General features: G+C 41.8%; 1 protein-coding gene across 1 annotated transcript in view; it reads left to right on the top strand.

The window, feature by feature from the left end:
- The window catches only part of plagl2 (pleiomorphic adenoma gene-like 2), a 40767-nt gene extending 19275 nt beyond the window's left edge, over positions 1 to 21492 (top strand). Inside the window, exons 2-4 of the mRNA XM_061075471.1 lie at positions 13004 to 13169; positions 13254 to 13746; positions 14912 to 21492. Coding sequence (XP_060931454.1) covers positions 13412 to 13746; positions 14912 to 16364 — 1788 coding nt within the window. The 5' untranslated portion in view covers positions 13004 to 13169; positions 13254 to 13411 and the 3' untranslated portion in view covers positions 16365 to 21492. The remainder of the gene's footprint in view (positions 1 to 13003; positions 13170 to 13253; positions 13747 to 14911) is intronic.
- Positions 21493 to 26290: the final 4798 nt, after the last annotated feature.

Here is a 26290-nt window from a genome sequence, read left to right as displayed (position 1 = left end):
ACACGCACTACTTTCCTCCTTTTCCCTTCCATAACCCTGAACATCCTTTACAAAAACACATAGCGACTGGGTAAGGAGGGAGTGTGGTTGGGCGCGGGGGCTTCCAGCAAACAAGAAACAAACCAGAGGAAAAATCAGCTGTAGAATGAGAGAGGGTAAGGAAAGAGGAAAAAAAAGGGTAAAGGCTGTGGGGGTCTGTTGAAACCTGTAGATTTCTGTAAACAAAAGCCCGTCAAACAATGCCTGTTGTTTTAAGCTGAGCTGACGTTGCCAAACTTAGAGATTGTTTGTTGCTGACCCCATCTGATTCAGAGAGAGCCGGTGGCAGCCACGGGAAACAAAAGTGTCCGAGTCCCAGTGGCTGGATGGACTGGCTCCCACCAACCACAGGCTTCATAGGTTCCAACCAGAGCAACTAAACCATCAGTGTTTGCGTTTTGCTTGTTGAGGAGTATGCAGTTGAAAAGACCATTTCTTTATCTTAGTACAATGGCTGTGGAAATAAGGGAAATGCAAATAATAGCATCATACGTACGCCAGTCTACATTTAAATCAGGACATAAAATAGAACCTCAGCCAAAAGCTGAACAGGGGCTGTGAAACAGTTATTAAGTGTAATAGCAAGAGAACAAAATGTTCAAGAGTGTGAGGAATCGCCAAACAATACAATGACACACACACATACACACGCATACATACACACATAGAAAACAAATACACATAAATGATTTCATGCACTCATTTGCTTTGGTGTAGAAAATGATGAGCTATGATGAAACTGTGAATCTTAAAAATATCAAGTTTTATCTCAAAAGAGGGACCGGAAAAGAAACAAGTGCTATATAAAATATCATACGCAGACACACAAATTTAGGAATTTTATAATAATATCAATATATGAAGACCTTGAGAGTCAGTTGTGGATTCCCATTTTGAATCTCAAGTAAAAGTAAAATACCCCAAGTTAGAAAATACTCCATTACAAGTAAAAGTTCTGCATTTAAAAGTCTACTTCACGTGAGATGATGTAACTTAAGCTGAGCAGCAGCAACATCAACCTATGTGGTCTCAGGCAGTTATTACACAGTAATAGGGAAAAAATACACATAAATTATTCTCGATATCATCATCATCATCTTTGCAGAAAATAGAGTCTGGTGGCTGCTAGTATGTCGCTTAGCCCTCTTGATTACAAGCCAGGTCACTGTCATGCACATCAATTATTGGAAAATCCCTAAATATTAAAGCTGATCATTTCTTCTTCAACAATGGATGGTATAACTGTGTGAATAACGAAATAGGTATCTCCTAGTGATCAGTTCCCCTTTAGCTTTACTTTTAGAATCTTTCAGCTCATTGTTTTGGTTTTGGCTTCAATCCAGCCTCACCACTCATCAAGCTGTTGACAACGGAACAACTCTGATAAACCCTCTACCTCTCTAAGACAGACAGCCGTTGGGGAACGTGGTGGAGCTTTTAGCAGCTGAAGAGCCAGATAGTTCACTTTTAAGTTGGAGGAGACCAAAAAAGAGACTGATGGCCCTCCTATGTATCTATTTCATATGGACCACTGGTTGCAGACAGACGGACTGACTTTATAAGGTCATAATATCATGTCACCTTTTTAAGTGCCTAGTGATGGCCAATCATTTCATTAGCTATAGATAGAAACATAGACTTACTTTCCATTTCCATTGTTGCTTTTAGCGCAGGATGTACCGAGTGAAACACCGACTGCCTTTTTGTGGCACCAGCTCCTCATTAACTAGGCTGCTAGCTCCGGCTGAATTGTTTTTCATACATGTCACACACAAAAGAGACATCTAGCACGTAATCATTCCGGTTTGTAGACATATCGTGTGGCTCCACATTATTGACCTGACCAAGATTATATGTCCTAAAAAAGCTATGATTTATAAAATGGTTTGGATATCTTCAAGGAGGATAACAATACAAAATCCTCTGATTGCCCATTTAAGTTTGTCGCTGTCAGCAGCTGTCTGAATTTTAATGTGGACCCAATATTTCATGTTTAATACAGTGATTATTGGATATGTTTACTGTATATACAGCAAGTGGGGAACCCAGTGGTTGTGGAAAAGTGTGCAAGTTTGCAGTGTCCGTATAAGCTCTGCTCCTTAAACGTGATGGAGAGTGAGTGAGAGAGAAAGAGAGAGAGAGAAAAAGAGAGAGAGAGAGGGAGGGCAATTGGCGTGACGCCCACTGGCACTGTGCCCACATCTCCGGCTGCTGTGGAGCTCCGTGTCACGGTCAGGACTCCCTGCCAGAAGGGCTTTCCCCAGAATCACCTCTGCACACACACACACACACACACCGAACACACACACACATGCACACAAATCTTGCTTCGCCTGATGCTGCCATTAAGAAATCCCCTTGTTATTCCGCCTTTGCCTGTTCTACTGAAGTCTGGACAAAGTAGCACATATGAGGATGATGTGTGTCCTACATGCACATGCACCTTCCTTTCAAATTTCAGAGTTCTTGAGCCAATGTGCTGGTGTTGATGAAGACAGTGGTCGGTGAGAAAGTTTCTTCAAAGAACAGCCACCACCAACTGTGGTTGATATTAAATTAGCGTCAATAGAGACGCCCTGTTGAGTTTTGTTTGTGGAGCCAGTTAAATTTCTAATTTGTCTCAACCAAACCCCAGCAGTCGTGAAAGGAAGGATGTGTGTTCCACAGATGTCTCCCCTGGTCTCATGGTCCCCGCCTGGGCTTTGGAGAGAGACTAACAGAACGAAGGAGGCACATAGAGAAAGAGAAGTGAGGCTGATGATGATGATGATGAGGATAATGATGATGAGGATGCAGATAATGATGATGATAATGTTGCTCTTTTGTCTTTTTGCACGGCATTCGACTTTAATGTGGTTTAATGTTTGTGGGAGATGTTCTACAGCGTGTGCCAGCTTCCACACACAAGCACATGCACAGTGGAAGGCATGAAACTACAGACTGCTTATTTTGATTGGTGCCTCCCAAACGCGTGCCGTCTGCGGCGACCACAGCAGGAGAGAAGGAAGGAAAACACCAAGAGACAAGAGGGAAAGATGAGGAGTGCATGGCTGATTTCTGGGAGTTTGAACTGGCATGCAGGGCAGAAAGAAAGAAGAGGAGGAGTGAGGGACAGAGGGTCAGTCAGAATGGAGGCGAAGGAGGAGGATGAGCAGAAGAAACAGAGGAGGAGGAGGGGGATGAAAGTGGGACAATAAGTTGGTGCTGCAAAAATAAGTTGTTGTTTTGGGAAGTTTTTCCAATATGTTGTATTTATTTAAGCACAGTAAATTTAACAGTATAAATGTGACACTAAAGAGCAAAAAATATATTTTATTATTATTTATATGTAAGTGTACAATGGCCACAATGAATAGGTAACGAGGTTACAAGCTTACAGGTACACTGAGTCATTCATAGCCTCCATCCCACCCCATGCACCCAGGTAGAGAAGACAGCCCAAAGAAGCAAATACAGAAAAAGTTATTAGTATTATTATGATTATGATGATTATGATTATTTTATAATAATAGTTTATGGTGTATGTTGTCAGGGTCAAAAAGTTTCCATGTCCATTATTCAACATCTCTATACAGGTTTTCCAAGTGAGAAAATAATGGTGACCAAAAGTCTCCACTTCTCCAAAGTTAAACTCTCTAATGGCAACATTTCTGATATTTGATCCAAAAACAGCTTCAAGGTTGGAGGAGATTCATTTTTCCAAAATATAAGTATGCATTTCTTAGCAAAACATTTTATTGCACTTCACATTCAATAATACATTACATTTAATAAATATAAACAGGCATTTAAATCAAATTCTATCTCCGAAATTGTTTTTAACAGGTCACATTGCCAAAATAGATGCATAACTGTTCCTTCTCTAGTTTTACATCTAGGACAAGTAGGTAAATCTTCTTTGGAAATCGTATGCATCTTTATAGGAGTAAGATATAATTTATACATTTTTCGTTTGGTGTCATATGTAGGAGACAGGGATTGGATTTATTACAGTTTATTCTATATCATGAATATCAGGAACCTTGGATAGTTGAAGAAGTGACCAAACATTATTTTCAATAGAAATTGATGATGACTATTTTAATATTTTTAAATGATGCTTCAAACGTGTGACAGATGCAAAAATGAAAAACAAAAACAATAACAAAACAAATATCTCCAAGTGAATAAGCGGTGATACACACGTAGAAGACACCGACCAAGATGTCTATATAGTTTTGGGGGATGAGGACCGACACAGGTGTCTGTGTGTTGTGCAGAAAATGTGATCTCCGCAGCTGAGTTTATACGTCCTGCCTCTGCCTGCTCCACCTCTTGCCTGAATGTTGAGGATTTGTTGCTGCTGTGCACACATCTGAGCTGAGATCCACCCGCTGTGCATGTGTGAAAGGCAAACTCTGGGTAAACAACATAGCCAATTCTCCGCGTTTAACCTACAGGTCTGAAAATGGCTTAACAGACATACCCAGTGTAAAATAAGCAGAGTGGACTCAGTGTCACCTACAACAACCTGACTGACCCCTGCCTCCTCCTCACCAGCTCAACATAGCACACACACAAATGCACACACACACACATATGTATTTGAGGATCTAAAAAAAGAATGCAAGTTAATGTGTTTCTAATATACACTTCCACCGTCAAATTGTGCTTTTGTGCCATTGTTTGTGTCTGTTTTGGTGTCTTGTACCACAAACATTTTGTAGAAGATTTACCAGTGCCAACGTGGCTGATGCCTTCGGCTGCACCATCAATGTGTTCCTCTGTTGTGCTGCCGATGGATGGCTGTGACCTCACATTCTCTGTAGATCATCTTGTTTTGGAGATATAAACATGTGTTTGCACTTCGCCCTGAAGCACATCTCCTCTTCTTTTCAAATGACCAATGTCCATATGATGTCTTAGGTTACACTCTCACTGTGCTGTGGTTTTTTGTGCATTGCCCTTCACAAAGTCCTTAACATCGGCTTTTCCGTTGATTACATTTTTATGTTTAAATGCTATCTAAACATCATTGCAATGTAGAATTATTAATGTAATGTACTCTTGATGAATGCCTGAATGTTGCTTTGGAGTCACATATTCATCTGCCTGGGGGTCAGCCAATTGCTCTGTGGTTTGTCCACCTGAGAGACATTTACACATGTAAAATACAACACTTTCCAATGCTTTTTCATATAAGTCCGTAAACATTTTCCTTATCATGAGTTTTTATGAGCGAGTGAAATTTGTACCTTAAAACCATACTAGTAGCATTTAAGTACATTGGTAACATTTAGCTCATAGCATTCTTGTAAGTAAGGCCTCACAGAGCTGCTTGGCTCCATAATAACAATCTAAGCACATGGTGTAAAGCGCATGTAGTGAGTGCATTTAGTGCTTCATCCAAATCCACTTTTGCTAGTAGTAAAAAAGGTGACAGTGGCAGGTTCATGGTTCACAAGGGTTATATATAATGTCCCAGTAAATCTTGCCTTTAAAAGCCAGGTTTCATCTTACTGAATTGGGACTATAGTGGTGGATTTGCCAGGTGGTTAGACAGAACGCTTCTGGACAGAGGAGGCGATCTGCTAAGACCATCTACCATCTGCTGTGCGCCCCTGTGTGTCCACGCATTGTGTGCTACAGACAAATGTCTTCATAATGTGCCCTTCAGATACCCGTGAAGGTTCAGACCAGGGTTGTGTTGGTAATACGTTCCATCCTTTTCATCATTTCCATCCTTTCCATCCTTTCTCACCATAGAAATGGCGCCCGACCACACCTCATTGTAAGACTAACACTCCAATGGGCACTCACATGGGCGCAAGTACATTTGGTTTTAAATCAAGTGGCTGCTGGAGGGGAGAATTGAAACTGTAAAATGTTTGTCATGAGACATTATGTTTCAAATTTGAGTTCATACCAAACAACAGCAGACCTTATTTCCTCATACAAATTGCATGTAACCTTTCAAAGTAAATACTAATATTAATAAAATAATACTAATAATAATACAAACATTAATAAACCTCTCACTGCTGCAGGAATATCCATTTGATAGTTTCTAGTGACTCACTGTTCATGCTACATTTATTTTCTGATATTTGAAGGATTCCATTCTTCATCACGCTCGATGACAAACTGGTGTACATTTATAAACCACAATAGCTCAGTAATGAACTATTGAATGATTCAAATGTTCACAGAACCCCCAGACACCAGCAGCAAACAGTATCTAATTATTTTATTTATTACAAGCAAAACACTGTTTCTGCTTCTTTATATGACAAAAATCCGCCGCTTCTTGTGTAGCTGGTGTTCAGTCAGAGGATCAGATTAATGCTGGAAACCAGTGGCCATTAAAGGAAAAATGAAGGAACATTTTCACTGGGCCGAAGTGTCAGGGTGAAGTCAGGAGAAGACGTCCGTGCAGTGGTGAAATAAAGGTGTTCCCTGGTGACAGTTAGATGAGCCCTGCCTGACCCCCCCCCCCCCTCCACACACACACACACCCCCCAAACAGACCACAGCCTGGGCTATGTTTAGCCAGGGCAGCAGTTCTGGTTTCACCGCCACATCCCGACGCGATGTGGCGGCTGGGACTAACTGTCGGGATGGGTGAGGGTTTGGCATTGGCAGAGCCGAGCTCTGGCTGTGGGCGAGGACTCCTTCCTCTTCCCCCTCCACCACTCCATCCGCCCCTCCGTGTGCAGAGCTGCACCCCGGGTCAGAAAACACACTGAAGAGGAACTGAAACCTGGGGGTTGGAGGAGGGGAGGTGGGAGGAAGGATGGAGACAGAGAGACGGAGGTTGAAACAGACGGAGAGTTTGAGCTGTGTTGTTGGTGCAGAACAAAACTCCGGCCTGCTGCCAAGTTAAAGGATAATAAAATCACCCCGAAAATCATTTAAAATCCCATAATAATGACAAAGTCTTCGTTTTATTAACAAAAATACCTACGTAATAAAAACATTTATATTGGACAGTAATTAATTACGGCATGCTGCCAATTAAAAAGTGCTTTTAAAACCCTGTTTATTTACAGGTTGGTCTCTCCTGCATATCCCTCAAGTTCTGCTGTTCTCTAAATCTGACTGCCTCTACCAATTATTTTCAGTGATGATCATTGTTTAGGTAAATAATTCAGTGAATAAAACTAAACCAAAGCAAGATACCAAAGTCCCCACATGTTAGAAGCAACACATGTCTCACCTGTGGTTGGTAATTCATTTGAAGAATACATGGCTTATACATGTTGCCCAATGGGTTAACCCCTAACCCTAATTATTTTCTTTCTATGAATTAATCAACTTTTAATACATGATTAATTTGTCAACTGAATCATTTATTGATGGACAACATTGTGTATTTTTGTTCCTTAATCGAAGAAGTTGGACTGGACACATTTCCTTATTCTATAAATTAATAAATGATACATTATTTGATTGAAAAAACAATCCTCCAAACGTTTTGACAATGAATTAAGTGTTTAATTATTTATCCATCACGAAAACCAGAAATGTAATTGTTCCATGTTGAGTAGTGAGCCCAATTCACCCCCCAAAATAATGACAATAATAATCTGATCTGATGTAATATAATATAACATTTAAAGAAATTAGTTTTGCTGGAAGTGTTTTTGGACTTGGCTGAAGTGAGTTGGTGGCGGCCATGCTGTCGTCATCTGCCACTTGTTCAATGTGTTTAGTAAAGCATGACCTACACCAGCACCCACCCCACCCCCCCGACCACCAACGCCCCAACCTTCCCTACCCCCATCCCGCACCTCTCTCTGGAGTCACTTGACTGGTGCAAAGACCCCTGACTTCACCACTGCAAATGAATCCTGTTTTCCCTCCCTTTTTTCCTCTTCATCCCTTTATCCCACACTCGTTTACCTCACTACTGTCCCCCTCAGAGACTGACCAAGGAGAAAATCCCCATATAATCAATTTCATTATTACTATTATTATTATTATTATGAAATAACAATGAGTTACCGCAAGACCAATTATACAAAATACGCCACAAAAGCAGCACTTAACAGAAATGTGTGTTGAAAACCATACATTTGATTTCTAATAATGAATGAAAAACAATGCACTGATAACACACCACCTCTGAGAAAGAACCTTTTAGTGCATCGATGTATTTGTTTCAAAAAAGGATTGACACATTTATAACATGAGTAGTTACATGTGCATGTTTCAAACCAGGCAACAAATGAACGTCATTATTAAAATGTTTATCTGTGAATCAATATTTTGAGTAATTTAGAGGGATGCATTTTGATAAATCAGAAGTTTTTCACAAGGTTCATGACATTTTTTTTATTATTTAGCTCCAATGTTGTTGCAACATGTTCACCCACCCAGAGCACTTCCCCCCCTCGCTATGAGTGCGGCTGTTGTCACCTAAGCTCCGCACGATGAACTCACTTTCTATATTTAGTTTGTTCGTATAGTTAAGTCAAGAAGCTTCTGTAGCCACAGCGTCCTTCCATGTGGGCCGTGGTCCTGCAGAGGAGACCGGCCTGCTCTGGTCGAGCCTGGTTTGGCTCTGCACTGTGGCCATCAGCAGCATGAAGAATCTCACAAACACTGAAGCCCGTCTCACATGTTGCTGCGTGATGGCTTTGGGGGCAGTGAAGGGGTTAATACCACTCACTCAGCATGCGGGAGCCGTGGCGGGCGGGCAGGCAGGCAGTGCAGAGGCTGACCTCTGACCCCTCAGGAAAGGAATGTGGAAGCTCTTTCATCCAGGACAGAAACCAAAGACACCCGGGCGGTTGGAAAGTGGCAGTTCAATTCTGCTTTCAAAGTTTTTGATTAGGGGAAGTAAGCAGAGGTTCCATGTGAATGTGCTGTGGAGTGTTTGCCGTAGCGGCATCTGCCATTTTGGAATGAAGCTCCCTGGTGCTGCAGTGTGCTGGATACTTTGTGATCACTACTGGGAGGGTGAAGTGTGATTAGTGGTTGGAAATGGCTGCAGTTGTGCTGTTTGTGCTGGTGGAAAACCCTGGTTACAAGGCACTGTGTCCTCTGACCTAGAACCTATACGACCAGAATAATATGTTTGGACTTATGTAACAGGCGACATAGGCGTTACCATTTTCTGACATATAGCACTGAAGCTACAGATTATTTTCACTACCAGTTTTTTCTTGATATATCAATTAATCATTTATTCCATTAGAGGTCTGAAAATAGTTCCCAGAATGTGTTAATATGCTTGTTTATGCAGACTAGTGCTCCAATATATTCAGTTTACTATCATACGACTAATCACTTCAACTCCACATTAGTTCACAACCCAATCAGCTGGTTGAGGAGTCAGTGTCAGATCATATTTAACATGTTTTCACTGTTGTTTACTTGAAGTGAAAAAATCTATACGTGTTGTTTTGATCACCGACTTTTGACGAGTAGAATTATAGCTGAATAAGTTAGAGCTCCATTTATAAACCACTACGAACATAATTTTATGTTTTCAGTTTGTCACACACTTCAGAAAAAAAAGCAAAGTATGTGTGAATGTTGTGTAAACCCTGGGGATGGACAGTCAGCAAAAAGATAGGCCTAAATTTTCAAAGTTATGTGGCTCTTTTGATGATGTAAATATTTGTAGGATGGATCGTAGGTTTAAACAGCTTTCGAGAATGAATTTTCTCTCATCTTCTGCATTAGTACAACAGATTTAATTTGCGTAATGAGTTTATCAGCCTGAAGTTCAGCTAAGCGTAATTTAAGCAACCGATAAACACACAGAAACACACTGTTAGTTTTTAGCATTCAATTTCTTTATTCAATCTTTCCAGCGCTTCAACACATGTGTGAGTGAGGCCTAGAAAAATGTAGAATCACAACAATAGTACAGAGAGCAACTCCTATCATACACTGTCGAGTGAAGAGATATTAGATTTTACAGTTTAAAATACACATAATAATGCTGACAACAGTAAGGAAACTACAAGAATACAAAGAAAGGAATCACTGTATGGGAAATATTACCTGATGTAAATGTGGTTATTTCTATTTCAATGTTTGTCACATACAGACACGTGTGGGTTTTGGTGCTGTTGGAGCATGAGCATGTGGAGGAGATGGGGCTGTATATCACAGTCGAGCTGCAAACACAAAACTGAGGGAAGTTTTGAGGGAAATAATGAGGAACATGCAGTGGCGTGCGAAGTGAGCAGCAGTGACACATGCAAGAAAGATCCTAAAGCCCAGACATCATGAGCTCTCTGAGCTGTAGAGGGTCACTCCATGTACTGAGCCCTATGGAGGAAGGTAGTTTGTTCAGAAAGGCTGGATTGGAAAAGGTTTATAACTTTCAAGTTGTTCGACAAAACTGTTTAGCAGACAAAAGTTTTATTATATATAATTTATTTGATTTCTCTTTAGACATCATACTTATACAGTACATATCAAATTCCACTCGATTCGAGCTGTCTTTTTACTGCAACGCTACTAAACTAGTAAAGTCTAGATGTCGGCCCATCAAAACTGAAATTAGAAAACAGGCCACATTTATGGTTTAGCTAAGCAATGGCTATACTTGATAAAGCTCTCTGTAAAGGAAACATGAATATAACACTTATCATAAGTCATTGTTTTAGATCTATGTAGAGTTTAAAACAGGTGGAAATAATAAACCAAACAACGGTTGAATTCCATTTAGCTGCCTCAGTTTCTTGTCCCAGTGTTGTTGGTGCTGGCTCTCTGTCACTGTCATGACTTAATGCAGAACCTCAGTAGAACTGTGCTGATGTTAACGTTATTAGTACGTTACTTCTACCCTATGAGTCAAAATGTCAGATCATCTTATATCTACTCTTTATTTGACTAATTAGCTAAATGTGGTCGAGAGACAACCCATAACATACAATCACATTTGATTTTTGTGTGTCAACCACATCCTTCACTGCTGGACATGATCAACAAGAGTAATTACTGGTTTAAATGAATATTATTTGTAACTCTGTGTCTGCATTGTAGTAACAAAGCATCAGCGACGTGAGGGTAATTTTACGGATGTGTGGTGAATAGTGAAAGTGCATAGTGAAAACGTGATGATGTTGCAGAGGTCAGTATGAGTCACTTTGGCGTGTTCAGGCCTGAGGGCGACCATGCGTGAGGTTTCATCTCCACGTGGTCTGTCATGGTGCCTCCTTTGTGGTCAAGCTCCATTTGGTTTATTTCTCTGACTTGACGGTGGCGACCCTCTTCATTGTACTGTGTCTGCCTGTCTGTGTGCGTGCCTTTGTGTGTGTGTATGAGCATACAGCCTTTTTTTTTTGGGTGGGGGGGGGTACATGATGTAGCATTCGGTGTGACCAGAACTCTGCGTGTTGTATGTGCTGTTGTGTGCGCAGGAGAGAGGCAGGGCAACACGGCATGGTTCAGGCCAGGAATGTGCGATGTGGGTAGGCTGTACAATAGAGCCGGGCTCCCTGAGGGTGGTCAATGGGACGGGTGTCACCCCCCGGCACCCGCCCCGCTGGGTGATGACCATTTCACTACGCTACAGGTGTCAGGTCCTCTTAACCGCCGCTGTAACGACACACGTTGTGGGATCAAAAACACATGTATGCACATGGACACTGAAAGACATGCGTGAGCCATCGGCACGCAAGTCTATCTTGTGTAGAAATCCTTTACATGACCACACACACAACGCTCATATGTCTATTTTTGAGCCGCACTTACCAACATGTAGACACATGTGTTCACACCTACAGCTTACAGTATCAATATGTAAACATGTGAAAATAACAAGCATCTGCAAAGAGCAGATTCCAGCGTATTTGCTGTCTTTCTTAACTCATTGACCTCTCACACAGAAAGGATGCCATTACAGCGCTGTGTGTGTGTGTGTGTGTGTGTGTGTGTGTGTGTGTGTGTGTGTGTGTGTGTCTGTGTTTGTGTGTGCGTGCGTGTGTGTGTGTGTGTGTGTGTGTGTGTGTGTGTGTGTGTGTGTGTGTGTGTGTGTGTGTGTGTGTGTGTGTGTGTGTGTGTGTGTGTGTGTGTGTGTGTGTTTGCATTCTGTCACATATGCCCACATGTGTTTATGGTACTCATTTCACGTGACTGACGCTGGGAGCACGGCTGACATGGCGATCAGTGTTGTGTCAGCTCAACCTTGGACTTAGCTGGTGTGTTAGCTAGCAGGGGTCGCAGAGGTCACTGAGGGTAAATAAGGGAACGCAGAGATGAGAGGGGGAGAGAGTTCAGAAACATGAGTGTGTGGGGTTCATTTGAATAAACAGCAACAGTAACTGCCTCAACACAGTTTTCAGTTACGCCGTGCGTGTGTTTTCTTGTGACTCTGTGGTTTGTTTGCGTCAGTTTTCACTGCTGTTGTCAGGAATTTGTTGTATTCAGAGTGACAGGTAGTGCTAGTTCTAGGAAGTCTGAGTTTGTGTCAAAACACTGTTCAACCCCCGACACAACCCTCTCTCTTCCCTGAGGCTTGTGTGTGTTTTCCTCAGGATTTCAGGAGCCATATCCAGTTTCATAACAAGTACATACATGTGCACACACACACAAACACACACACACACACACACACACACACAAATCTGCATTTGTGCACAGCAGTGTCATCTGAAGACACACATAATGAGAGATAAGGCTGTGTAATTACATTGAGTCTTTGCATACTGTTATACAAACAGACGTACTGTGCTGTGACTGTGAGTGAGAGTCATCATTCACAAAACTGTTTTTCCACGTCCGTCAGACTGTCGTCCGGCTCCCCCTAGTGAGCTCAGAGGACATCTGCTTTTGAGGTGGAATTATGATTCAGGCTAAGCATGTTGAATTAAGGGCTGGGGAGGTTGGATTTTTTTGTGTGTGGATTCTGAGGTTTTGATTCCTCCACAATAATCTATTACACTATCATTTAAAAGCTGTAATCCAGTGGGAAACTGGAGTCACTTTTAACCTTGTGTTCGTCGTGTGTGCTCTCTCCTCACAGGACAATAAAGATGCAGAGCTGTATTTCCCACTCACCCCCAACCATAGCTGTTGGGACTGGGTGAGGAGGAGAGAAGACAAGAGGAGAGAGAAGGAGAGGAGAGACTGACGCATAGTGAGCGAAGGGAAGTGCAGAGACAAAAGAAAGACAAGTAGAATTATAAGAGGTAAAACTTAGGCTTTAAAGTATTACGATGTTGCACGCTTGAAAACAATAAGTGTCAAAGAGTGTTCCCTCTATCTCATCACAGATTTTGGCTTACCTCCATGTTACTGCTTGATCTTCAGCCCTTCCTGTGAGCTGTCAGACGCCTTCTTTTCCCACAAACCCCCACAACTTCCCACGTTGAGCCCGTGAGGCAGGGGAGCCACAAGTGAGTTTTCATGGCAGCGGCACTCTAGGGCTGCCATGGCAGCTGCTGCCGCCGATGCCTCACACCGTATTACCGCACTGACGCTGGAGGAAGAGGGACGACGGACTGCCGTCAAACTGTTTGGGAGCGCCGCCCCGCTGCCACGGACAGAGAGAGAGCGAGAGAGGGGGAAAGAGAGAGAGAGGGAGAGGGGACGAGTGGGCGAAGAGATAGGGAGAGCGAGCGAGAACGAGTGTTTGGTGTGCGGGGCTCTGCTGGCCTCAGAGGAGAAGCTGCGGGTCCACGCCCTGAGTCACACGGGAGAGAAACCCTTCCGCTGCTCGCATCCACACTGTCCCAAGGCCTTCAGCTCCAAATACAAACTCTTCAGGTATTAAGCCTCCATCACATTGATCAGGTCACATCCTTTGAAATACAGTGTGATGCAAAGATGCTTTCTCGCAATCCAGATTTAGTCATTTCAGAAAGGAAATAATAATTATTTTGAGTTGGAGGGCTAGAGTTAACCTCAAGAATTTCTAGTATAATCAGAATTTTTTTTTACTAACAACTAGATCACTACAGGAAAGGGATTGATGGTAGTTATAAAGCCTCAGAAACCACACTGCAGTTCTGCTCAATACTGTTAAGATGTTTTCAGACATGCACTGAACTCCTGATAATAGACGGACATTCGCCGGGCTCCAGGGTTACTCCAACCAACCCCCTTGTAAAAAGTCTGGATAATGCCTGAATGAGCCCATGTAAGAACATAGCAGGAGATCCTTAGCAGGATTTATTGATCTGGGTCTGTTGATGACGTTTCTAAAACGCAAAAAGGAAACTAAGTCTTAGAATTAAGAGAGTTTAAGGGCCGACACTAGTGCTGATGCACTGCTAACGAAAAACACTTGATCTCCACAGTGGAATAATACATTACCTCCTGCCTCCTGCAGGCTGCGCGACCCCTCACCTGAACGCTTCGACATGTCTGTATTGTTGTCTGAATCTCCTGCTGTGTTGTTTATGGGTTCGGGTTAGGGAGCTGTTACAGGCAAACTCTGGAGAAAGTCCAGAGCCAATTGTGAGGTCATGTCTGAAAACAGTGTCTTTCAGCTCATTGCTTAACAACCAACAACTTTATTAGCATCATTGGCACCATTTTCAGAGGCAGCAGGCAGCTGTTTTCAGTGAATTGGCTCAGGCAAACTGACCATTCACCTGTTAGCTCTGATCCAAACAGCAGTTAGCGACACGCTAGTGAACACAGTGTAGCATTTAGAGCCAGATATTTCCCTCAAGCAGTTGGTGGAGACCAAAGACAAAGCTGACTATTGGTCTTACAGTATATCCATCAGGTGGCAACACAAACAACATGCCAATACTGATACGTTTTTGTAACTAAGCTACTGTTGGGGTCCGGACTATGAAACACGATAGGGTTTGATAAATGGAAAACAAGTGGTTCAGTTGAAGGAAGTCTTTAGGGAGCATTAAGAAATGTTACATGTCCGAAAGCTTCTTTATCATTCAGTCTCTGTTTTGCTCCTTCGCAGGCATATGGCCACACACTCTCCACAGAAGACCCATCAGTGCTCATTCTGTGAGAAAATGTTTCACCGCAAAGACCACCTGAAAAACCACCTGCAGACCCATGACCCCAACAAGGAGGCCTTCAAGTGTGAGGAGTGTGGGAAGCACTACAACACCAAGTTGGGATACAAGCGTCATATGGCCATGCACTCTGCCACGGCAGGGGATCTCACCTGCAAAGTGTGCATGCAGAGCTACGAGAGTACTCCTGTTCTCCTGGAGCACCTGAAGAGCCACTCCGGGAAGTCGTCAGGTGGCACCAAGGAGAAAAAACACCCGTGTGACCACTGTGACCGTCGCTTCTACACAAGGAAGGATGTGAGACGGCACATGGTGGTCCACACAGGCCGCAAGGACTTCCTGTGCCAGTACTGTGCCCAGCGCTTTGGCAGGAAGGACCACCTGACACGCCATGTGAAGAAGAGCCACTCGCAGGAGCTGCTGAAGATCAAGACAGAGCCCCCGGACATGTTAGGTCTTTTAGCTTCCGGATCCCCGCCCTGCTCTGTGAAGGAGGAGCTCAGTCCAATGATGTGCGGCATGGGTCCCAACAAAGATCCAATGATGGGCAAACCTTTCCCCAGTGGGGCCCACTTTCCAATGGGCATGTACAACCCCCACCATCTACCAGCAATGTCTAATCCGGGGGTGGGTCACCCACACCCGTCCCTAATGCCCAGTTCCTTGTCTGCAACTATGGGCATGGGCTGCCACATGGAATCCCCTGGACCTCTTCACCCACTCTCCCATCACCATCACCATCATCACCACCATCACCACCACCACCATTCCCCTCCACTGCCTACCCACCACCAGTCTCCGGCTCCCCAGCAGCAGCACCAGCCCCAGCCAGCCCACAAATACCAGCTGGGATCTACCTCATACCTGCTGGACAAGCCCTTGAAAGTGGAGATGGAGAGCTTCCTCATGGATCTGCAGAGTGGCTTGCCATGTTCGGTTTCCTCTGTAGAGCCCCACGCTGCTGCCTCGCCCCCCAAGGACGGACTGGAGCCCACCTCGGGCCTGACGGATGAGCTTTGCGGGGATCACCTCCTGTCCAAGAGTCCTGCGATGATCGCTGAGTCTCTATGTGCTGCTAACATGGACTTCTCCCATCTGCTGGGGTTCCTGCCCCTCAACCTGCCCCCATACAACGCCCCCATGAACACGGGAGGGCTGGTAATGGGCTACACCTCATCTGCGACCTCCTCCTCTTCTTCCTGCTCCTCCTCCTCATCTCTGCACGCTGCCGAGCCCCATGCGGCAGCACCTCTTACCTCTTTGCAACCGCAACCTCAGGAGCAGCAGAGCTCCAGTGGGGGTCTGGGCCTCGGACCCATGCACCCCCTCCCCCCAATGTTCAGCTCCAGCCTTAGTACCACCACACTGCCTCGCTTCCACCAGGCTTTCCAGTGAGAGAGAGCCGGCCCTCGGCTGCGCAGCCATGACGGCCTCCGTGCCTGCCTCAGCCCAGCTCAGCCCAGCTCAGCATGGATATTTTGGGTGTGGCGCTTCACAAGGCCTGATTGAAAAGTTGGAGAATTTGAATTAATAAACAAACAAATGAACACTTAGAAGCCTTAAATGAAAGTGCACAGAAGCTTTTGATTGAGCCTTAAAAGGAAGTGAAACCCCTTTGAGCAAAAAATGAAAAGGTGAGAAAAGAAGACGAAGCAGCTTTTATTTGGGCTTTTCCCCCCCCTTATCCTATAGTTATAACGACGTATTAACCCTTCTTTTTTAATTCCCATTTACCTCAACTTTTATCCCCCTTCCATCCCCTATTTAGTAGTATAGAGGGCAGGATCAGTAGGCCAAAAGGCATGGTACTGCATACTTTATCATGTATAATTAAAAAAAGTCAAAGATATTTTTTAGTGAAGATTGTCTGTCTTGTTGTGACCCAGAAAAAATATAGTTTGAAGTGGATATTTAGTTTTACTTTATTTTTCTTTTCCAAATGTAAGAACATTGTAGAATGTGTCTCCTCTTGACTTTTGAACCACCCGCTGTCATGATGAGTACAGATAGGAAGAGATCAGTGAAGGAATGAAGTGAGATAGAAATCAAGCCAACGATTGAACCTTTGCTCTAAAATCCTCCTCTTAAACACAAAAGTGCCAATTTGATAGAAGACCTAATTATTCTCTTAAACAACTGATGTGCTCCTAGAGTCAGGTCAGGTTCAATGGGAATAGTTCACTAAATGAAAAAAACCGAGGAACTGCCTCCTCTGGTTGCTGCCAAACACAGAGACCCACACACACTTTGAAAAAAAACAGGAAGAAATGTGAAAGTGTGTGAGATGGTTGACATGGTTGTATCATCATGCTGGCTTTGTTGTTTTTTTTTTTTTTACTTTTCCTCAAGAGAAGCACTTTTTTCTAGCAGACGGCACTTCACCTTTAGGAATCTCCCCAGGAAACCTTTAGTCTCCTCACTTGTGACTTCCAGAGGTTTTCCCTGCCTGAGACTCGTGGTTCCTTCAAAGACCCAGAATCCACCTGGTTTCTTTTGTGAGGACTCTTCTTCCTTCACCCGTCTTCCCTCTAACAGTTATCTTTTTAATTTTAAACTTCCCTCGATAACGACATACTGCAGCCCTCGGCTGCCTGACATATCTAAAACATAGGCTATATTTTTGGAATATAACACAGACACATCTTTACGCAGTCTTTTAAAAAGATGCATCATCATCATCATATTAATGGTGAACCCTGACATATGTGAATGGCAAAGAACAAGAATAACAGTGACAGATGAGGAAAAATGTGGTAAAGAATGTTATTGCAGTGTACGAAATATCTCAAAAATGAATATTATAATTGCTTTTATCTCAGTAAGGTGAATTTTAGGTAGATGTATTAAAACTAAGTGATGATGTTTATGATGTCTGGCAGGTTTACATTTGTGTATATCTTGCATTTTTTTTTGATCAAACAAATGGATGAAGTATTAGCTTTTTCCCTTATGCTTTCTCTGTCATATCAAGTCTTTACCTTTACATGTACTTGAGATAGGATAGTGGATCAGAACTGTGGATGGGAAATATCTATAGACGGCTGTTAGTGGCTTAATAATCAACTAGGATTTGAACTAGATTGTGTTGTAGGGATGCTGACGTGGATGGCCTATGGATTTATGACTGTAGGTTGTTATCTGGTGGAATATGTAAATCCCAGAGCAGGTTTCACTCCGAGCTCAGTGGTTTTGGATATCTCGGAGTTTAGAGCCTTTTTAACCATTCACCACCAGCCTTTAAAAACCTGAGCCCAAAGTTAACCCTAAACCTCAAAGTGAAACAGGTGCTCCTTTAGCTACTGTTCTGTCCGTGGCATGACAAACACAAGTGACATATCCACAAGTTCACACAGGGCGGAGCTCCTGCATCATCTGTGACATCATCTGTCACAGGAGGAGCCCCGCTCACTCCGCCTTTAGCAGACATTAAATGTTGACTGAAAAAGAACGAAGAGAAAAAAAAAGATAGCACATGAACAAGGACAAATAAAATACATATTGCTGCTTTTAGCCACGGTTGCTGATGGACGACAACTGTAGACCACTAGATAATTTCAATCTTTTGCAAGATTAACAGCAAGCTGAAAACATGCACAAACAAACCCGATGAAGTGTTCATCGGTCACCCCCATACTCCTCCTCCTCCTCCTCTTCTCTCAGCTGCTTTGTAGAGTCAAAGGAAAAGGGTCTGAAAATACAGCGATATCTGGAAGAATGCAGTCACTGAAATTCCTGAGGCTTTGACATTCAAAGCACAGGGGGAAACGCGACTGACTGCGAGACTTGCAGTATCGCTCATAGTCATATATTTGTTTTGTTTGTTGTCATATGATATATTATTTTCTGTTTGTATAAAACAGGACCTCGAAAAACAACACAACACATCACCTCATTTTTCTTTGTTTTATTTTTTTTTTCTTACCAAAACCTCGGGAGAAGAAACTCACACTTTTGCGCAATTGCTTGTAATCCGATTTGTATACTGTAGGATATAAAAAGCCCAACTATGAGCAGCTGACGGCCCCTGCGTGGTAGACAGGTGAATATTCCCCTCGGAGCAACTGAAAATTCAGAATCAGCAAGCAATGATGTTCCTAACAGTCTGACTGTTTAACCACATATTCATCGCTGAAATCGTAGATTTTATATTCAGAGTTCTGAACTAATTTGAACCTTATTTTACACGTATTAGTCTCCCCCCTGGAAGGTCATTATTTTAATGATGATTCTTGTAAAAACGATCAAACTTGTCATTGATCCTAAATAAATTTGCTGTCGGCACCTTTCTGATAAATTTACCTGATATATATTAAAAAAAAGAGCCAAGATTCAAATTTGATCTTTACTATGAGTTTAAAATGTATAAAATCCTCCTGGCTTAAGCCAGATTTGTAGCAATCAAATTGAGCATTTATATTTTTGTAACAAAGACTCATTTAATGCTTAAAAAAAGGGTTACGGAAAAGTTTTGGGCATGTATTAAGTTTGTCCTCCCTGGGTTTCTGTGAGCTAATCTGAATTCTAGCACTTTCAACCTTTAAAAAAAAAAGAGTATTTTTTTTTTCATTTAAAATTTCAGCTTATATGTTCATATGTTTTTTAATTTTGTATTGATCCTGTACATGTATGTGCCATTAGTTTGATGTGTAGACTTTATCAACCTTTGTGTATTTCTCTTCTCCAAAAGAATAACAGTATTTTTGATAGACTTCTCACTAATATCCTTCTTCATACGAGCCCCCTGCCCCTTCTCCTCTGAAGCTTTCAATTTGAGAAACCAGCTTTGCCTTCTTTCTCATAAATTTATAGAATCAAACTCTGCAGCCAAGTTCTTGAAGAGAGCAGCAGCGACGTGTCTGTTATTCTGAGGCGATGACAAACGATGGTTGTCAGGGGGCGTCGAAGCCACAACCTGACCACAAGCTTCCACTGAGACCGTTGCAACCGAGGCACACCTGCAGGCCATTTATATACAATGTAACTGAACAAACATCGTGTCAGGAGTGACCCCAAAATATAAGCACTTAAAGCAGATCGCTCCGGTCCCTGCTAACAGGAGCAACTTCCTGCTTTAATGACTCGATTGTGTGACTGAGGCCACCATGTTGCAGAGGAGAACACTTCCAGTTTCTCATTGTGAAGTGGATCGACTTAGCAAATAGGCGAAAAATAAACAAATATAATTTTATATTTTTCAAGACGGAAGTGAAAGTGTGTGGTCAGGCTGTGCTCGTAGCTGGAAACACCGACACCATCAGAACTCACAGCTATTGTCTTTATTTTATTTTCAGATTGACCCAGGACTGGGTCAGTCATTAATCAATCACATCCCGATGTGTATGGAAACCAATTACTGAAAGAAAAAAAACTAATTAAACTCATATTAATAAAATACAGTATTAAGTTAATACTATTGACTGTTTTCAAATAATCTGCTTCAAATTCGCTTTGAAATTAAAAAATATTAAATTTAGATTTGGTTTATAAAAACGTATGTAATGACGATAAACATTTGACGTAGCTTTTCGAAATTTTGCAAACACACATTTGTATTTAGTGAGTCAAATTTCTGTTTTCTTTTACTAGGCACAAAGACATCATTAGCAAATTCAGTGAGTGGAAATTAAAGTTATTTGCTTTAACTTCTCATCTGCTACTTTATCATTTTAAATGTATGACATCAAAATTGAGAGTTAAGTTAAGCTTTTCATTCAGTTTAGAAGAAGTTGATTTTTTTGCAGAAATAAGCTTCCATACACAAGCTAACAGAAAAAAAGCTCACACCAAACCAGTGCGCGTCAGAAACACTTGATATGAGATGGATGCTCATGTTGCTCTGTTCTGTGGCTCGGCTGTAGATCCATTACCTCGACCTGCACCTACTAGGGATGCACTTATCCTCAACTTTTCCTCTTTACTAGTAGGTGCAGAGCATAAAAAAAGTTAAGGGAATTTTTTCATCAGTTAAAGCCTGAAAAACTGATTAGATTTTTAATACTGCTCTCTCTCGCTCTCTCCCTCTCTTTTTTGCTTTTAGTAAGAAACTGGGTACTGTCTGATGCAGACAACATCCATGTGTAGTTTTATATATTTCTAGCTCAATGTAAGTCTTGCATTCCAACCTCTTTGTGTATCTCGTTTAGTGACATAGCCCTTTATTTTTTATCACTTGCTATAACAGCCACGTCTGGAATAAAAAAAAGGTGAAATAAGGTGAACGAAAATAGAATATTTTGCATTCACTGACACTATTTTATATAGCATGGAGTTTATCAACTACAGGGAGAATTATATAAATAATGTGCTTCAGAGAAAGGAAGAAAACAAGAAGAAGTCTCGCTTTTTTGTTACATATCTCACATGCAATCAGTTGCTGCAATGTAAAAGTGACAGATTTGTATATTGGTTGATCCAAAGAGATGAACACAACAACAGAACTATTGACTTATTGTACAGTACAGTGTATCTTTGAGTTGTCATGTGTTATGTTGAAATGATTAAAAGACAAACCAGCAGTTTCGTACCTTCTGTGTATTTTCTTTCTACTTTGGAATATTTCTTCATTTTCTTTTGCAAAATGTAAAATTCCTATTCAAAAACGTTATTGAATATCATTTAAAGTGGCAGACGAACGTATACAAAACCAACGTGGACACTGCACATGTCATTTGTGTTTTGTCTGGAAATCTCAGCAGTGGGAAGAAATTTACATATTTTCAGGTTGATAATGAAAAATATAGTTTGCAACAAGAATCAAAATTTTTGTTGCAAACTATATTTTTATTTCAGGCAACATTTTACACCTTAATTGGGTATTAAAAAAGGTTGTAACCCTCATGGTAGTTTTCCAGAATTACTGTATAATGTCAGACACATGTGTCTGTTTTCATCAAAATAAATCTAAGTCAGTTTTGTTGATCCAGGGTTTATATATACAGTCTATGGTTTAAACCCAGAATCTCCTTACAGTGAAGCAAGTGCTACCCACGGATCAACTGTGCCGCCCTGGTCTCTCTTCAGTTCAGGAGATTTATTTTTATTTTTACTATTAGGTTAAAGCAGACTACACGGGCGAGGACTGAGTCCCGATTAAAAACATGATCAGAATGGAGCTGAGTGGTGCTTCACTGTATGTCGGCTACAGGAGGGGGTGATCAGAGGTTTCAGACTTTGAGACTGTGGGCCGCCTTTAGATAAATCTTTTAAATAGTTCCACACACTCATGCACACACTTCAGTTTGCTTGTTTTTATTGGCCTTTTTTGTTAGTTGATCCCATTGACTGACAATGCTTGAGCAAATATAAGTTGCTTTCAGACACGCACTGAAACCGAACATTCTCCAGGGCGGCTGTATGTATGAACGCACATGTCAGAGTGAGAGCCTCCGGAGTTTCTCCATTCACCACGTGCAAGTGGTGGGTTGTTGATGCTCCTGACACTAGACAAACAAAAATCAAGTTAAGAAAACAAATATATCCGGATTGAAAAGCATAGGGGAGACTGAAGAAGATGTCAAGAGAGATTTTGGTGTTAAGGTCCGACACCGGTGTCGATGTAGACAAAAACACATAATCTCTGCAGCCGAGTTAATATGTTACATCCTGCCTCTGCCTGCTTTACCAGCCCTCACCCTCACCCGGCAGAGATATTCTGTTGTGTTGTAAAAAAGTCTGAGCACAGAATCTCCCGCATTGTGCATGAGAAGGCAAACTGCATTGAAAGTTTGGACCCAATTCTCCACACATCCTCCGGAGTTCAGTCTACACAAGATACATATGAGAGGAGAATGTGGTAAAAACAGTCACATTTCCCAAAAAGACTGTATCTCTGTACTATGTGTTCTCAATGTTCTCCTTTTCATAACTCATGCAATATCTTTTGACCTCCATTCCGGACCTGCCCTGTGGAGGCTGACTCCCATTTTATTCTCACAGTTTTTGATGTGATTTCAGAAAGCAATACAGCTGAAAGAGAATCATCACACCCAAAAAAAACACTGTTCACTGTGGCGTCCTTGAATATATCGGGACTATCTGACTGGTGGCTGGTGTGTGTCTAACCCACATGTTGGACCAGGGTCTGGACTACGTCTCAGAGAGCTGCACCAGTTTGCCTGCATGCAGAGCTGAGTGTCATGATGGCCCTAATTATAGTACTATGGAGCTGCACTATAATTACATCAACTTTGCTGACTCTCACGCATACACTTATGGGATGCCAACTGTGCCATAACTCAAGAATAGAAACTCTTTTGGGTTTGTAGAATTTTCTTTGGAGGAACCCAGAGATTTTGTAAAAAGGATTTGAGGGAACCGAGACACCACACCACAGACTTTATAATGTGATCAGAGGCCTGCAGACTCTGAAACATTTAGGAAACCCAAGAAAGCAAGAAATAAGACCTTGACACACACACGCGCACGCACACGCACACACACAGGACATCTCATTTAAAGGGAATTCCAGCGGCACATCCACTAAACTGGGAGGTTTTCATTAAACATATTAACAGAAAAAATGGTGCACAGTGATGCAGTAAACCTTCTATGTAAACACACAACACATTCTCTTTAGCGTCTTCCACTGCACTGTCTGGTTCAATCCCACATCCTTCAAACTGCTTGTCTCCAGTCACTGATACAACCTTGAACAGTTCACAGTAGGGGGAGCTTCAGGAAAAATGAGTGATTGTTTGTGTCTGCTGTGCGATGACGTCGATGTTGTGCAAGAGGATGCAACTCTTCAGCTGGAACTACCAGCTACAACCAGTCTGACTGTCATCTCATCATCAAGCTAAGTAATTATTAGCCTTATGATTCATAGAAAGTTTTTAATCAACATTGTAATTCTTTATTGGACCAGAGTGGATAATCATACTTTGCTGATGATGGCATGTGTGTGCTAACAATGCTAATTAACCAAAGTACAGCAATTGCTGATCATTTTAATATTACTGTCTTTTTACGACCAACAACAGCAAAGGAGACAATCAGGGAGAAAATTGCCTTTTTCTATAAACTATTCTCAATGTCTGTGGTCGGGGCAGATTACCCACAAAGTCACAGCAATGATTTAGGACAGTCAGGCTTGAAAACTCCTATGTTAAGATGAAGGGAGAGGGAACTAAGCAAGCCGGGCTACGTGCAATAGGCTAAAGGCTAACCCGTAGAGACCAGCACTTTCGAGTCTGCTTCTAGCAAACTCCACGTCTCTTACAAACAAGATGGATGAGAGGAGAATGAGAATTATGATACATTACCTCATCACTACGTGTCCTGCAAACAGCTGTGTAATGGTGGGGTTGGATATTCCAGCCAACTTCAAGCCCCTATACATTAAGTGACTGGGTATTGTCTCAGGTGGGATCTTCCATTTGCCCACAATAAGGATAATTCTGACCTGCATAAATGTATTTGATACTTAATGGTTATGTTAAATCAGTTCTTATTTAATTAGAGGATTGATTTTACTGACAAATGGGTTCATATTTATCTTTATATGAGTATGTTGAGTATTCGGATCCTTTATCTATGTTTTTGGGAAATAGACTAATCACAGAGAAAGTGGTTGTGCTCTGTTTGTTTTGGAAACCCTGCAGATTGTGAACAATAAATCACCTTTTTTTTGGAAACTGGAGACGTCGTCATTTTTCATGCATCTAAACCAGAGGTCTTCAACAGGGGGTCCGCGACCCCTAGGGGGTCCGTGGAGGTACTGCAGGGGGGGGGGGGGTCGCGAAATGTTTGGTTGAGACAATTTTTAATTTTTTTTTGTAATTTTGTATTTATTTTCCAACCAATTGAATGCACAATAACAGGGTAGCTATGTTTATACATGGCACTAGGCCCAATTCACTATAAAACACAATGTTATACACTTTATATAGTATGGGGTCCCTGCTCCATCTCTCCACCTGAAAAACGTTGAAAACAATTAATCAGCAACCGCAGTGGCTTCTTTTGATTGGCAACGGGGTCACTGCAATGTCAATAGAGCACTCGCCTTTGTTTCTACCACAGAATATTAGGGCCACTTTGGATACAAAAAAGATTCAAACAATTAGAGAATAAAGTCTAATTATTATTATATGAATTGTTGCTGATATCATTAATAAACAATACCATCTTTACACTGTTATTGTTTTCATTATAACTAGTCAGAGATGATGCCTTATGTTGCACAACTGTTCCTGGTCTCTCTCTCTCCTCTCTCTCCCCCTCTCTTCCCCACCCCTCCTATCTCTCTCATTTACTTCTCTCCCCTCTTTTCCACCCATCTCTCCACTCCTCCCCATTTTTCCATGGTCATGTTTATAAGTTATTGATACGAAATGTCCAAATCTTTCCAACTTCACCAGTGTTTTTTCTCTCAAATTTTACGATTTTATTCTCGTAATATTACAACTTTGTTCTTGTATATTATTCAGATAGCTTTATTCTTGTAAAATTAAAATTTTATTCTCAAAACATTACGACTTTATTCTTGATAAATTATTATTAGTCTCGAAATGTGAAATTTTGTCCCCCTTCGGTGAGTCCCTAATACCTACCTAATAGGTATCTTACTGTATAGTGGTGGTATCTGACGCATGGGCTAACAACATTGCAGCTGACATTTTTAGGTCAGCAACAATCCTATATTAATGTGTAAGGTCCCTTATTTTACGTAGGGTGATCCATTGCTCTAATAACAAAGGTGTCCTTTTCCTTAAAAAGATAATCATTAGCTGATTTCAGTAATGTATAAATTCTGCTGCAGGGATCCCGTTTCTTTTTTTTTTTTTACAGCATATCGACACTGGCGTCGGACCTTATCTCTAAATACTCTCCTGACAACTTCTTGTTCCAGGTGTATGGCACTCGCCTGCTTTTTCATTTGGAAATATTTGATCTGTTATTTAAAATGTTTGCATCTTGTCACATGTTAGAAAAGGCACGTGGTGAATCCTCCTCAAGATCTTTTGCTATGTTCTCGCATTGGCTCATTTGGACATTCTCAAGAATTTCTTTCTAGGGGGCTTGCAGAATAAACTCCAGAGAATGTTTGCCGTTCCTCAGTTTGACATTTGTCTCCTTACATACAGCTCTTCAAGAAAATGTCTGGCAATTATTGGGAGTTCAGTGTGAACTCTCTGAAAGCTGTTGCAGCTTTAATTTGAAGGAGTAGCTTTGATGTTAGGTACAAAACATTTACTGGGAACAAGCCTACTCAAGTTAGTGAGGTATTTCATCACCACCAGAAAAACAAGCAGTTTACCTGGATGACCCTGGTGAAAGCTACAAGCCGAGACGTGTTATTAAATTCACTGTAACTGTGGCTC

Source organism: Limanda limanda, chromosome 7 (genome assembly GCF_963576545.1).
Source record: "Limanda limanda chromosome 7, fLimLim1.1, whole genome shotgun sequence".
NCBI classification, from domain to species: Eukaryota; Metazoa; Chordata; class Actinopteri; order Pleuronectiformes; family Pleuronectidae; genus Limanda; species Limanda limanda.
The sequence above is the reverse complement of the archived record's forward strand: the minus strand, read 5'-3'. Positions and strand labels throughout refer to the sequence as shown.